This window comes from Pogona vitticeps, chromosome 1 (assembly GCF_051106095.1).
Source record: "Pogona vitticeps strain Pit_001003342236 chromosome 1, PviZW2.1, whole genome shotgun sequence".
NCBI lineage: Eukaryota > Metazoa > Chordata > Lepidosauria > Squamata > Agamidae > Pogona > Pogona vitticeps.
The window spans coordinates 66,747,531-66,759,696 of NC_135783.1; the positions used below are offsets into that span (position 1 = coordinate 66,747,531).

General features: G+C 37.8%; 1 protein-coding gene across 18 annotated transcripts in view; it reads right to left on the minus strand.

Annotated features, from left to right (window-relative positions):
• Nucleotides 1-12,166, minus strand: part of QKI (QKI, KH domain containing RNA binding) — a 214,743-nt gene that overhangs the window by 71,948 nt on the left and 130,629 nt on the right. For all 18 annotated transcript variants that reach the window (XR_013540517.1, XR_012085235.2, XR_013540518.1 and 15 more), the window contains exon 4: nucleotides 8,667-8,810. Coding sequence is in view for 14 of the 18 variants with exons in the window: in XM_078383197.1 (XP_078239323.1) it covers nucleotides 8,667-8,810 (144 nt within the window). In the remaining 4 variants the exon portion in view is untranslated. The remainder of the gene's footprint in view (nucleotides 1-8,666; nucleotides 8,811-12,166) is intronic.

Here is a 12,166-nt window from a genome sequence, read left to right on the forward strand (position 1 = left end):
AATCGTCTTGCAAGGCACCACTGTATTTCTAAACAAAAGGGTTTAATTTTTTTAAATAAATACCTGAACAGGGTTATTTTTCCTTGTGGAACAGCGAATATTTTCAAATATTAGGTTATTAATTTACAGCAGTGTTATGTCTAGCATAAACTCACAAAAAGTTAGTATTTTATCAACATAACTTAGAACTTAGTAAAATATACAGTAGCTTCAGTTTCAGGGAGGTGCAACTGTTTACACCCAACACTTTACATGAAGAGGGAGAATGCCCACTAAAACTATTTCTCTTCTTTACAAATTTTAAAGCAGAAAAATCACAGCCCAACTTACTTTTTCTGGGAGGGGCTTATCAACCTTTGGAAGACCTGGAACATGACACAAAAACTGGAGTTAGAAAAAGGAAGTTCCTTACCTGTTAGGAGAATTCTTCCTAAGTAACCCTGTCCAGCCAAGTAATAAGGGGAGCTCTGGAACCTTTCAGGAACCAATGCGCAGAAAGCTCCATCCAGGACATGGAGACAATTTACAGCTCACATTCCTGTTTCTGCTTTTTGATAATTTAAAAAGGAAAAAAAATCCCACAAAAGGGAAGCAGCAGGGAAACCTGACTAGACAATGGCACTCTGGAAGAACTCTGTTTACAGGAAAGCATCCTCCATTTCTCATGCAGATGACTCTGTCCAATCAGTGAACCTGGGCAGATGAAAGCAATATATGGCTAGTTATAGCTGTGAAAATTGCTATGAGCAAGCTGACAGTTATGCAACTTTTAGATTCTACACTTTGAAAAACAGTGGGTTCCAGTAAGACCCTCCAGTTTACCTTGTTTTTCATGGAGAACTCTGTCAGCAATTCTGCAGATAATTACATGCATACCTGCACAATCGCTCTCTTACTTTTGCACACATATATATACACACATACATGCCTATCTCTCCTTGTTCTTTGCATTTCAATATTGCAACCCTCCTTTTCATCTGAGGAATTTGGTGTAGCATTCTGTCCTCACAAGAACACTGGAAGCTAATTTTACTAGCAAAAAAGTGGCTTGACAAGATCAAATGATGACTTAGAATAACTAAAATCTAGTTTCTCATATATTGCATTATACACAGTGTTTAATACTGCAGAAGAGAAAACTGAATTTAAAAATCTCTACTTCTGACAACTCGCTTTTCCAACTCCTGTAATCCCTTTCAATCATGCAAAAGCCACAGGAGCTGCAGAACAGAAGAGGGAAACCTTTAATTATCTAAAATCACTGCTGCTTGATTATTTTAGTGGCAGGTGCAGATTTTTAGGAAAGAATTCCTTCTTCTAGCTACAAGAAGAAAGGGATTACATGAGAGTCAGAATAACTGTAGGACTGAAGTAGAAAATCTCTAATCATCCATGCCCATGATGTCATGCAACAGGATTTCAACCTATTATTCTTTGCATTGACCATGCTCTAATCATATTTCAGCTACCCAAACAGCATTACAATAAGGCATTTTGTTAACAAACAAATTTCAAAATATAAAATTACATCCAACATTTTACAAGAACTATGTGCGCATCTCTATGATTATATATATATATGAGAGAGAGAGAGAGAGAGAGAGAGAGAGAGAGAGAGAGAGAGAGAGAGAGAGAGAGAGAGAGAGAGAGAGCATGCACAAGCATCCATCCATGTTTAACTTCAGAAAGTGTATGTACTTTAATTTTGCATATACAGTGGTGCCCCGCATAGCGAGGTTAATCCGTTCCGGATTAACCCTCGCTATGCGGAATCGTCGCTAAACGGGTAGGGAAAATGTATTGAAACGCATTAAACTTAGTTTAATGCGTTCCAATACCTTGCTTACTTACCCGTTCAGCGAGGATTCCCCTTGCCGGCAGCCATTTTCGCACCCTCGCTAAGCGAGGGCAGGGCGTGAAAACGGCTGCCGGCAGCCATTTCCGGGCTTCCGGCGGCCATTTTGGAGCCGCCGAACAGCTGTTTGGCGGCTCCAAAATGGCCACCGCAATACCCAATCGTCGCAATGCGGGTTTTCCCCATTGCGAAGATCGGGTATGTTTCCGTATAGCGATCCCGAAAAAGGGATCGCTATACGGAAACATCGCTATACGGTGCACTCGCTAAGCGAGGCACCACTGTATGTCAAAAAACCTGCTTCAAACAACTTCTCCACACCTAGCACATCTATTCAGGATAGGTAGCAAATTATAAAACCTTAATTACTAAGAACAGAAGATTAAGCTTTTACATGTCATTTAAAACCAAAATACTAGAAGAACACATCAATGTAAAAGGAAAGTACAGCTCATATCCAGTTGGGAAGAACCATGTTTTTATGGCCCCTCTATTTAAAACAGTATAATTCATTTCATCATTTATAAGTTTATTATGGTTGCATGACCTGTTCACACACACATCAACCAATTTACAAATACAAGACACAAAAAGTGAGAAAAGTAAAGCAGAGAAAAGTTATCAAACACCCAAACAGTATTATTGTATGAGTACAGAACTGTATTTTCCAAAGTACAGTGGTGCCTCGCAAGACGAGCGCCCCATTTAACGACGAAATCGCATTACTACGAACTTTTTGTGATCGCAAAAGCGATCGCTTTACGATTGTTTCAATGGGGGAATTTCGCTTTGCGATGATCGGTTCCCTGCTTCAGGAACCGATTCTCGCAAAACGACGATTTTCGGACAGCTAATCAGTGGTTTCAAAATGGCCGCCGGGTAAAAAAAAATGGCTCCCCATTGTTTTCTGGGGCGGATTCCTCACTGCACGGGCAGTGAAAATGGCGGCGCTATGGTGGATCTTCGCTGGACGGTGAGTTTCAAGCCCATAGGAATGCATTAATCAGGTTTTAATGCGTTTCTATGGGCTGTTTTATTTCGCATTACGTTTTCGTTCTACAGCGATTTCGCTGGAACGAATTAACGTTGTAATGTGAGGCACCACTGTATTGTCCAAACCACCACAACAAAGCAGTTTTTCTTAATCCCATCCAATTTTACCAACACACAACCTACCTGGCACAATGCTGTTTTCCTGTGAACTAGTTTCAACCCAAGTACAATAGAATTTAAGTCAGTTTTTGCAATACACCTGAAACATACTTCAAAGTATGATTCATTGTAAGAGGTTCCTCAGCTCTCATTTGGTAAGGAAAAACATGAGATAAAATAATCATCTGACAATTATTCTTAAATGTAGGACAAGCCATTTCAATCACTGAAAATGAGCTTTGTGTTCAACTTTGTGTGCTTCTCCAATCTCTGCATCTGATGATAACTGAAAAACAAAGTCTTCCATCTCATCTTCATTAGCATATATGAGTACTTCTGACATAAGGAGTGACTAGTTAGGCATTTCCATCAATGGAAAGCAATTAAAAAGTTCAACCACTGAATCAATCCTACCACCTTTTTAAATATCTAAAGTTTAATTGTTAATTACTGCATTGTAATTGTAGTTTTAATTACTGTTTCTATTTTATGAAGTTTATGTGTTGATTAAATTTTACGTGTAGTATTCTTATTTTCTAATTATGTTTGTGAACTGCCCAGAGTAGCCTCAGCTAGATGGCTGGCTGGCTGGCCTTCCCAACTAACTAAACAAACTGAAAATACAAAAAAAAAAAGTCTTTATCCTGGATGTGAATAGTAATTGTTCTTCTCTAGAAAATACTATATAATTCTATCTCCTACTTCATACAAAAAGTTACTAAAAGAAGCAAAACCAAACAGCCAAACATTATTCAAAGAGATACCTAGGGAAGCTGTACTGCAATAAAATGAAAAGACAATTCTGTCATCACATCAAGACTGAGCCCTATCACCATCTGAGAAGCGCACTGATTAAACCAAAAGTATAAAGCAGCTGACAGACCTTACTCTTCAGACATGTTTCTGTTGCTAATAATCTGAGAAGTACGGTAAGAACAGGAATCTCTTACCTATATCTGAACCCTCTTGTAAGGTTTATAATAATTAAAACTCAGTCCAGAGCTTTTAAGTGCCCCATCAACCAAATAACATTTGCTGACATTATGAGTGGCCACTGTGCTTATCCATTCCCTCGAAATAGTGAACTGTGGTGGTAATTGAGTAAAAACAGGGTTAGTGCCAAAAGACAGCTTTGGAGGAAGGAGGAATGATCAGTATACTCAGGTAAATCTTCAGATATAGAGAAGCACAAACCATTTTAAATCCGTAAGAGCTCCCTCCAATGCAGAGAACAGCTAGTAAGAACTGAGTATACACAGTGGTTTCTTGGAGCCACAGTATATTGACAGTCATTTGGAAAAGAAAATAAAGATAGCAGAAAGAGTAATGAAAGCAGTATTGGCCCATTTTGTGCCCTATAAAAAACTTCTGAATATGGATTAAAATTGATAATTAAAAAAATTAAAAATCAATTTTTATTTAAATCAATTTTTAAAATTTAAATCAAATTTATTTTAATGAAATGCTTTTATTTATTTATTTATTTATTTATTTATTTATTTATTTATTTATTTATTTATTTATTTATTCATTCATTCATTCATTCATTCATTCATTCATTCATTCATTCATTCATTCATTTATTTATTTATTTATTAAATTTATACCCCGCCCCTCTAGACCATGTCTACTTGGATGAAAAACCTATCTAAAGCTACTTTTCTATTTAAGATACATTATAGTTTAAAAGTTATTCAACATGAAATAAAATGTAGTTATATAGCACGAAGTTATACATTCATGCAATATTTACATTTTCGGTAAACTCATTCAATTAATCCAAGTTATCCAAACTAGATAACAATGCACTTTTTCACAGTAAAAATGATACAAAAAATGAACAAAGTTCAGAAAAAGACCTTAATCTCTTTATTCTTCTGCAAATCTATGTACAAACAATGAGCACTCTGATGTTTAAACAAATACAAGAGTATGTATGCTATACAATGTTATTAATTAAATAAAATAATGTAAGTAGTGATTAACCTATTAAACTAAATATGAGTGATTAACCTATTAAACTAAAATCTGTTCTGATATAGCAATTTTACTAATCTGATAGGTTATTATTCTAAATATAAAATCTTCATCTGCTTGCAAATATTAAAGACTGTAACTACCAGCAAGAATGAGTCTTTACATTTAAAAATCATGATTTAAATCAAATCCACCCTGATTGTGAAACATAAAAAAGGTTACTTAGAAAGATCCTGAGTAAACATACAGCTCTACGGGACGGAGGGGATCCAGAGGAGGAGGAGATTTATGTTGCAGGTTCATGGAATAAATGTATCAGTCTAGAATAAAAATCACATAATGTTTACTTGAATTGAATGGCTTTTGGGCTTCACTGTACTGTACATAACTTATAAATCATTCTTTGTGTTACACGCCATGAGGTTGCATCTGACTTATAGTGTCCCTCATGGGGGTTTCAAGGTATTAAAATACTCAAAAAGTGATTTTACCAGTGCCACACCACACCCCCATGAGTTTCCATGGCTCATTGGGGGTTTGAACCCAGATCTCCTGAAATCTAGTTAATCACTCCACCACACCACAATGGCTCCCTTATTATAAAAAAAGTAGTAGTGCCCCGCATAGCGAGCGCCCCGTTTAATGACGAATCTGCATAGCGACACGTTTTTGCGATCGCAAAAGCGATCGCATTGCGACATTCTCAATGGCCAAAAACCGCACTGCGATATTTTAGAAACAGCTGATCGTGGTTCCAAAATGGCCACCGGAAAAAATGGCCACCTGCAGCGTTTTCACACGGTTTCCCTCGCATACCGGGCGCCGAAAATGGCGGCTGTATGGAGGATTTCCACATAGCGGTGAGTTTATCCTCCATAGGAATGCATTAAACATGTTTTAATGCATTCCTATGGGGTTTTTAGTCCCGCATAGCGACGAATCCGGATAGCGATGATTTTTTCAGAATGGATTATCGTTGCTATGCGGGGCACCACTGTACCTATTTTTCACATGGCAACCAAAGATCATGCTTCTTGCATCTGAACAACTGTTAAAAGTTTACACTTCCACAGCAATTTGCTCATACAAACATTAAGTAGGACCAGAAATCGCAGTTCAGTGTGGTCTCTTGGAAATCCACTTTAACGCAGTTTCCAACTCTGATTAAATTAAAACCCTACTTTATCTTTATTATTATTATGAGGAGGAAGAGGAAGGGTAATTTAGACAAAGAAGCAAGTATGTAGTAGCCCTGACGTTGGCTCCTTACTTTATAAATGGCAGTTAACAGAGGTTCAATATTACATGTACACTAAGGTGGAATATACAATCTGAAGAGAAACCAGGGTATAACTTTTACTACACACAAACACCCTCTTCTAAATCACCCTGTAATTGAACAACTATATTATCGTCATACCACAAACATGGGGAGAAAGTTAAAATGATAAAGTTCAAAATCAGTATAGGGACAGAAAATTAATTTGTGCTAAAGCATTAACTATGATACAGAAAAATAAAATTTACAACACAGGTTACTGAGCAGAACTGAAATATTTATCTTGATGGCCGGGAAGATTTAGTAGCTCGTGTGCAACTAGCATACACTTCAGAAATATCCTTTTATGCATACTTCAATCTTTATATCCCAAAGCAAACTGCCTGGGATTCTCAAGATTTTCTCTTAGGGGAACACATCTATTTGTTTAGATTCAAGACAAGTTTTTAAAAAAACACTTTTTAAAATTTAACACAAGTTTAACACAACCAAGTATTAAAGATTAGACTAGACTATGAAGTTGCAAGTATACTTCTATTCCAGTTATTCACACTACAAATGAGTACTGCAACATCCTAACAAAATGAAACACCACAATGCACGTATCTTCCAGCAAAATCAACTGAGTTATTGGCTGAAATCCAAGAATGAGCCTGTATTTTGTCAATAAAACTTTCCTATTTCCCTCCCAATGGTTCCAAGGCTTCCTTAAGATCCCTTTGGTCCTAGGGAAGTATTTGGGAAGAGCAAGATAAAGGCAGGAAGTCTTAGATGTCTGAAAACTACCGCCAAGGACGGGGAAGGAAACTTTTAATTACCGAAATATAGCTGTGGCTGATGATGTCACCAGACTTAACACAAAGCAACTTTATGTTACTGGATTTCAGCCACTACTAAAGCTTCAAAATTTCAAAGGTTTAATTAGTAAAATTAGCTAAGAATTTGGTTGTACAACTACATGGAACCTGATGTAAATCAATGAAGAAATACAAATCTGTCACATGCTATTGAATTAGGGAAGAGAAAAATGTTCAAAATATAGATTGATTGTTAGATTTTACATTCTCAAGCTGCTCACTGTTCTCAAAAAGGCACTTATATTTAAGATATTTCTAATACAAAAGAGCACTTAAATTTAGACAGCCAAATCTGTTCAGAGGCAAAGGACTAACAAATTACATTTTGATTTGTTAAAGACCTAGTGTTTAAAAACATAAGCACATTTTGAACTGCAATGTCAATCTCAAGTAAAAGTCTACCAAGCTATGAACACCAAAACAGTTAAATGGTGAGGAGAAGAAATAATACTTTTCAATCAATGTTCAGATCAAGTGTAGGTGTCTGAATCAATTATCTAATGAAAAACAAATTTAGAAAAATATCCAGATATCTCAATTACTTAAGCACAAGTTTTTTAAAGATCTGCTGAGCAAAACAGTATTGTATGTATTATTTCCACATTAATCAAGTGCCCTTTCTGTCTAGTACTAAATTTCAAATTACATTGACTGAACATATGGTATTAAGATGTGGATGTCATATTTTGAAACTACACTGCTTCCTCTGTGAGACAAGCACTTTGGCTACATTTTAACAAGAATCCCATTCAAAACTTTTAAAATCTTTTAACATTTAAATAAATTCCACATAGCCTGACAGTATGCTAAAACATTCATTCCCATCTAAAACACCATCTTTATGAAATGTAAATGGCAATATACGTCTGTGCGTCTGAGCTCCACAGAAAGTCAGCTACATACAGCCCATAGAACATGTATACTCATATTCCCATACTCATATTCACCGCCTAGAGTAGTCGAATGACTAGATGAGTGGGATATAAATACAACAAATAAATAAAAAAATCTGTACATATTTAGAAGCTTCATTTATAAATTTCTATTAAATTTCTTCATCTAATAGGGCAATCTGTAGAAAGAGTAAGAACTACATGGAAATAATGGCATACCTATGAACTTGGCATAACTATGAAACCAAGTCTTCACATGTAGATACGACACAAATATTCTTGCTGCCTAGGAACGCATCTTATTTGAAAATCAGCATTCCATATCATGTCACAAATTTCACTTCAAACATTCACAGATTTAAAATGCATCTTGCCAAGCAACAAAAGAAGTAGATTGTTTTTATCTGTAAGGGCAACAATTCAACGTAGCTCTCCAAACAGTATTCAAAGGTCTCTAAAACAAGTAATAGTTATCAGGTATCATCCATTTAAGTATGCTTTATAAAGAGTATGTTTGTTCTAAATTGCATTTTTCCAATAGGAGAAACTTGCTTTTTAAACATCTCTTAAATGCATATATATGAAAGATAATCTAACTTCCTATGTTAAAAATCACACTTAAGATAAGAATGCAACTAAAAGCAGTTACTTACGGCAGGTACTAATAATTTTTTTACTTCTTCCACAGCCCTCTTCAGTTTGATTTCTGCTCTGTTCTGAGCATCTTCCACAGTGATGAGTACATGCAAGTCTTCATTCAGGTGTTCCCAATTGGGCTTGCCTCTGTTTTGTTCTTCCTGAGGAGGAAAAAATTGAAATACAGAACATTTAATTGATGTTGTTGTAGAGGAAAAAATCAACAGACTTACTACTTTATCTTATAGCCACCAAATCTAACCGAGATACACCATTTTTTTTGCTAATACACATTTGTACACAATACAGTGGAACCTCTACTTACAAACGTCCCTACCTACGAACATTTCAACTTACGAACAGCTCCGTCTGCAAAATTTTGCCTCTACTTGCGAATGGAGCTTCAACATATGAACAAATAAAGGCGGGGGGGGGAAAGAGGCTGCTTCTTTGTAGCTCTTTCACTCCAACGGTTAGGAAAAGGGAGGTTCAGCCTCTTGGGCTTCCACCGCTACCGCTAACGCCACCGGAAAGCGAGCTGCCGGACCATCCTGGCTGGGCTCAGCCTGCTGGGCTTCCAGCGCCGCCACCGCCAGCTTTCCTGGGGCTTGCCACAAGCGTCGCCTTTCTCCACCACAGCGCAGGTTGTCCGCTGCCATGGGAGCCTTTCCCACGGTAGACCCAGGGCTTCCCCGGTAGGCCCAGTTTACCCCGGGAAGGCCTGCATCAGCGGCACAGAAACCCTGGCCCTGCAGCGGATGGCGGCGGAGAAAGGTGGCGCTTGTGGCGAGCCCCTGGAAAGCATCCCATGGCGGCAAAGAAGCCCTGGCCCGGCAGCAGCAGCTGGAGCCCTGGAGGCCTCCTGGCAGCAACGGTCACGGAAATAGAGGTAAGGTGCTGCTTTTTGCTTTTTTTAAACTTTTTTTTTGTCTTTTGCAGGGTGGGATTGGGCTGGTGGGGTTATATGTTTATTTTTGGATTTGTTTTGTTTTTTGCAGCCCCAGAGGCTTGCAGTGTTTTATTTGGGGAGTTTTTGTCTTCGGATGGAACAGATTAATCAGTTTTCAATGCATTCCTATGGGAAAAGGTGCTTTTACTTACAAACATTTCAACTTACAAACATCGTCTGTGACTGATTAAGTTCGTAAACAGAGGTTCCACTGTACACGACTATCTCCCAAGTAGTAAATGTGGTTTAAGCTTCACTACATAACCCAAGAGGAAAACAAAATGGAGTTACAATTATTTCAGATGACTCATTAATATGGGAGTTTCAAATGTGACATCTGTGCAACATTTATTGACTCAAAAGGTTTAGAACTTCCCTTTATATTTGTAAATTAGATCAAAAAATGACTGATCAGGACAATCAGGACTAATATAAATGTGACACTGCGCAAGAAAATGAAAAAAAGGAGGAAGAAACTAGTCCGTGTACGAGTGGGTGAAGTCAGAAAAGGGCAGATAAAGGTGAAAAAAATAACAATACTGTCCTTCTTCTAAACACAGTACAGTCAACCCTCGACTTACAAACTTAATCCATTCCGGAAGGAAGTTTTTAAGTCAAAAAGTTAGTAAGTCGAATTAGCATTTCCCATAGGAATGCAATGAAAACCAATTAATCTGTTCTGGCTGGTTTTGGTTCTTAGGTCGAGAGGCGGTTTGTAACTTGAATCATTAGAAACCTTTTCAACAGAACACCTTGAAAAGCACCTTTTCAACCAAGACAAGCACCTTCTGGGAAAAACCAAGCACCTTTCAGACAACAGATCACCTTGAAAAGCACCTTTTCAATCAAGACAAGCCAATACAAGCACCTTTTGGGGGGGGGGGAAGGGGACAGCAAAGGAGGGAGAGAACACCTTTTAAAAATCCAAAACTCAAAAAATTTTAAAAGCCAAAAAATAAAAATACAGTCCGTAAAGCACTGGACCAGGCAATACCAGTCAGTACCAGTCAGTCTTAAGACTGTCTCCAAATCTACTCTCAAAACGCTGGGAAGAGCGAGGAAGCAGACAGGCACCCTCTTCACTGGCCAACGGTTAACTGAAAGTTCAAATTTTGTGCTTTCCCCACCTCCCGCGCATTTTTTCGGTTTGTAACTCGAATCTAAGTTTGCAAGTCGAGTCAATATTTTTCTATCAGAGCAGTTTGTAAGTCAAAATGGTTGTAACTAGGGCTGTTTGTAAGTCAAGAGTTGAATGTAATGCTGTGTTATTAGAATACCCAGACTGTATAACTGGGCACGGCCTAGTTTGGTTTTGACTGCTTTTCAGACCTTCCCCAAATAGAGATTCACATCTCTGATACTTCCGATTTAAAATAGGAACTAGGGCCATTTGTAAGTTGAGGGTTGACTGTACAGCATTTTCTGTCACAGGAATTTCAAGTTTATCATTTGACACAATGCAGTCTAACATTACATCTGTACCAGTTAAACTCTCGTTCAAGATCATAGTAAAACAAAAGCCTACTTTAGTTTAAAATTGATTTCTGGAACAGAAATTTCAGATTTATTTGAGGTGCAGGCAGTAGATGTCAAAGACGGGAAAAATCTTCACAAAACTTAATGTAGCCTTTAACTGGATTCTATCCTGTGCTATCTTTAGGGGTCAGTATTAGAAAATTGAGCAGAATGAGACCACTGCTGTAAACAGCAGATACTAATATCTGTATCTTAGGGTGCAATTAAAGATATGGTACAATTTCTAGTGTTGACATGCTCAGTTGCCAGTCCAGCCAGTTTTTTTTAAACTGGACAGATTAGGTGCTATTTTGTTTTTTGCCTCAATCATCGTAAGTTAGTCCTGTATCAGTGATATACAGAAATGTAGGGAGACTACTCAAAAATGAAACCTGTGACTTTCTTTCTACAAGCATTATATTACTCTTATGTTAAACAGCATTAGAATTATTGAGCATTTTATGTAGCATAGCTGACAACATAAAATTCCTGTAAAAAAGTGAATTTTCAAAAAAAAATTACACAAAAGAGGGTGAGCATGACACGATCAGGCTATCATCACTGATTTAAAGTACAGTAGTGCCTCGCTTAACGGGCGCTCCGTTTAACGACGAAATCGCGTAGCGATGACTTTTCCGGAGCGTTTTAATGCTTCGTTCAGCGATGGTCCCTATGGGCGATTTTCGCTTAGCAATGGTGGGACCATGCTTCGCATAACGATTAAATTTTGGGTCCCTTGTTTCACTTAGCAATGATTTAAACAGCCCGGGGGGCGTGCTTAGCTTGAATGGCGTTTTAACGGTCGCTGTTTTGCAATGCCACTGCCTCCAGGGTGTTTTTCCCTGTTGTTGTTTTCTTTCAAATTTAAACAGTCAATACCCAGGATGCATTGTGCCTTGTGGGAGGAAGGTTTAAAAACCCTTCCCCAATGCATCCTGTGCTCTTTTACACGTGGAGTTCCAGGGCTGACTTGGTCTGTTCTGGAGAACTTGGCCAGCAGAAGGTAAGTTTGCATTTGTTCTCCTGTGTGGGTGGTGGGTTTTATTGCATAAG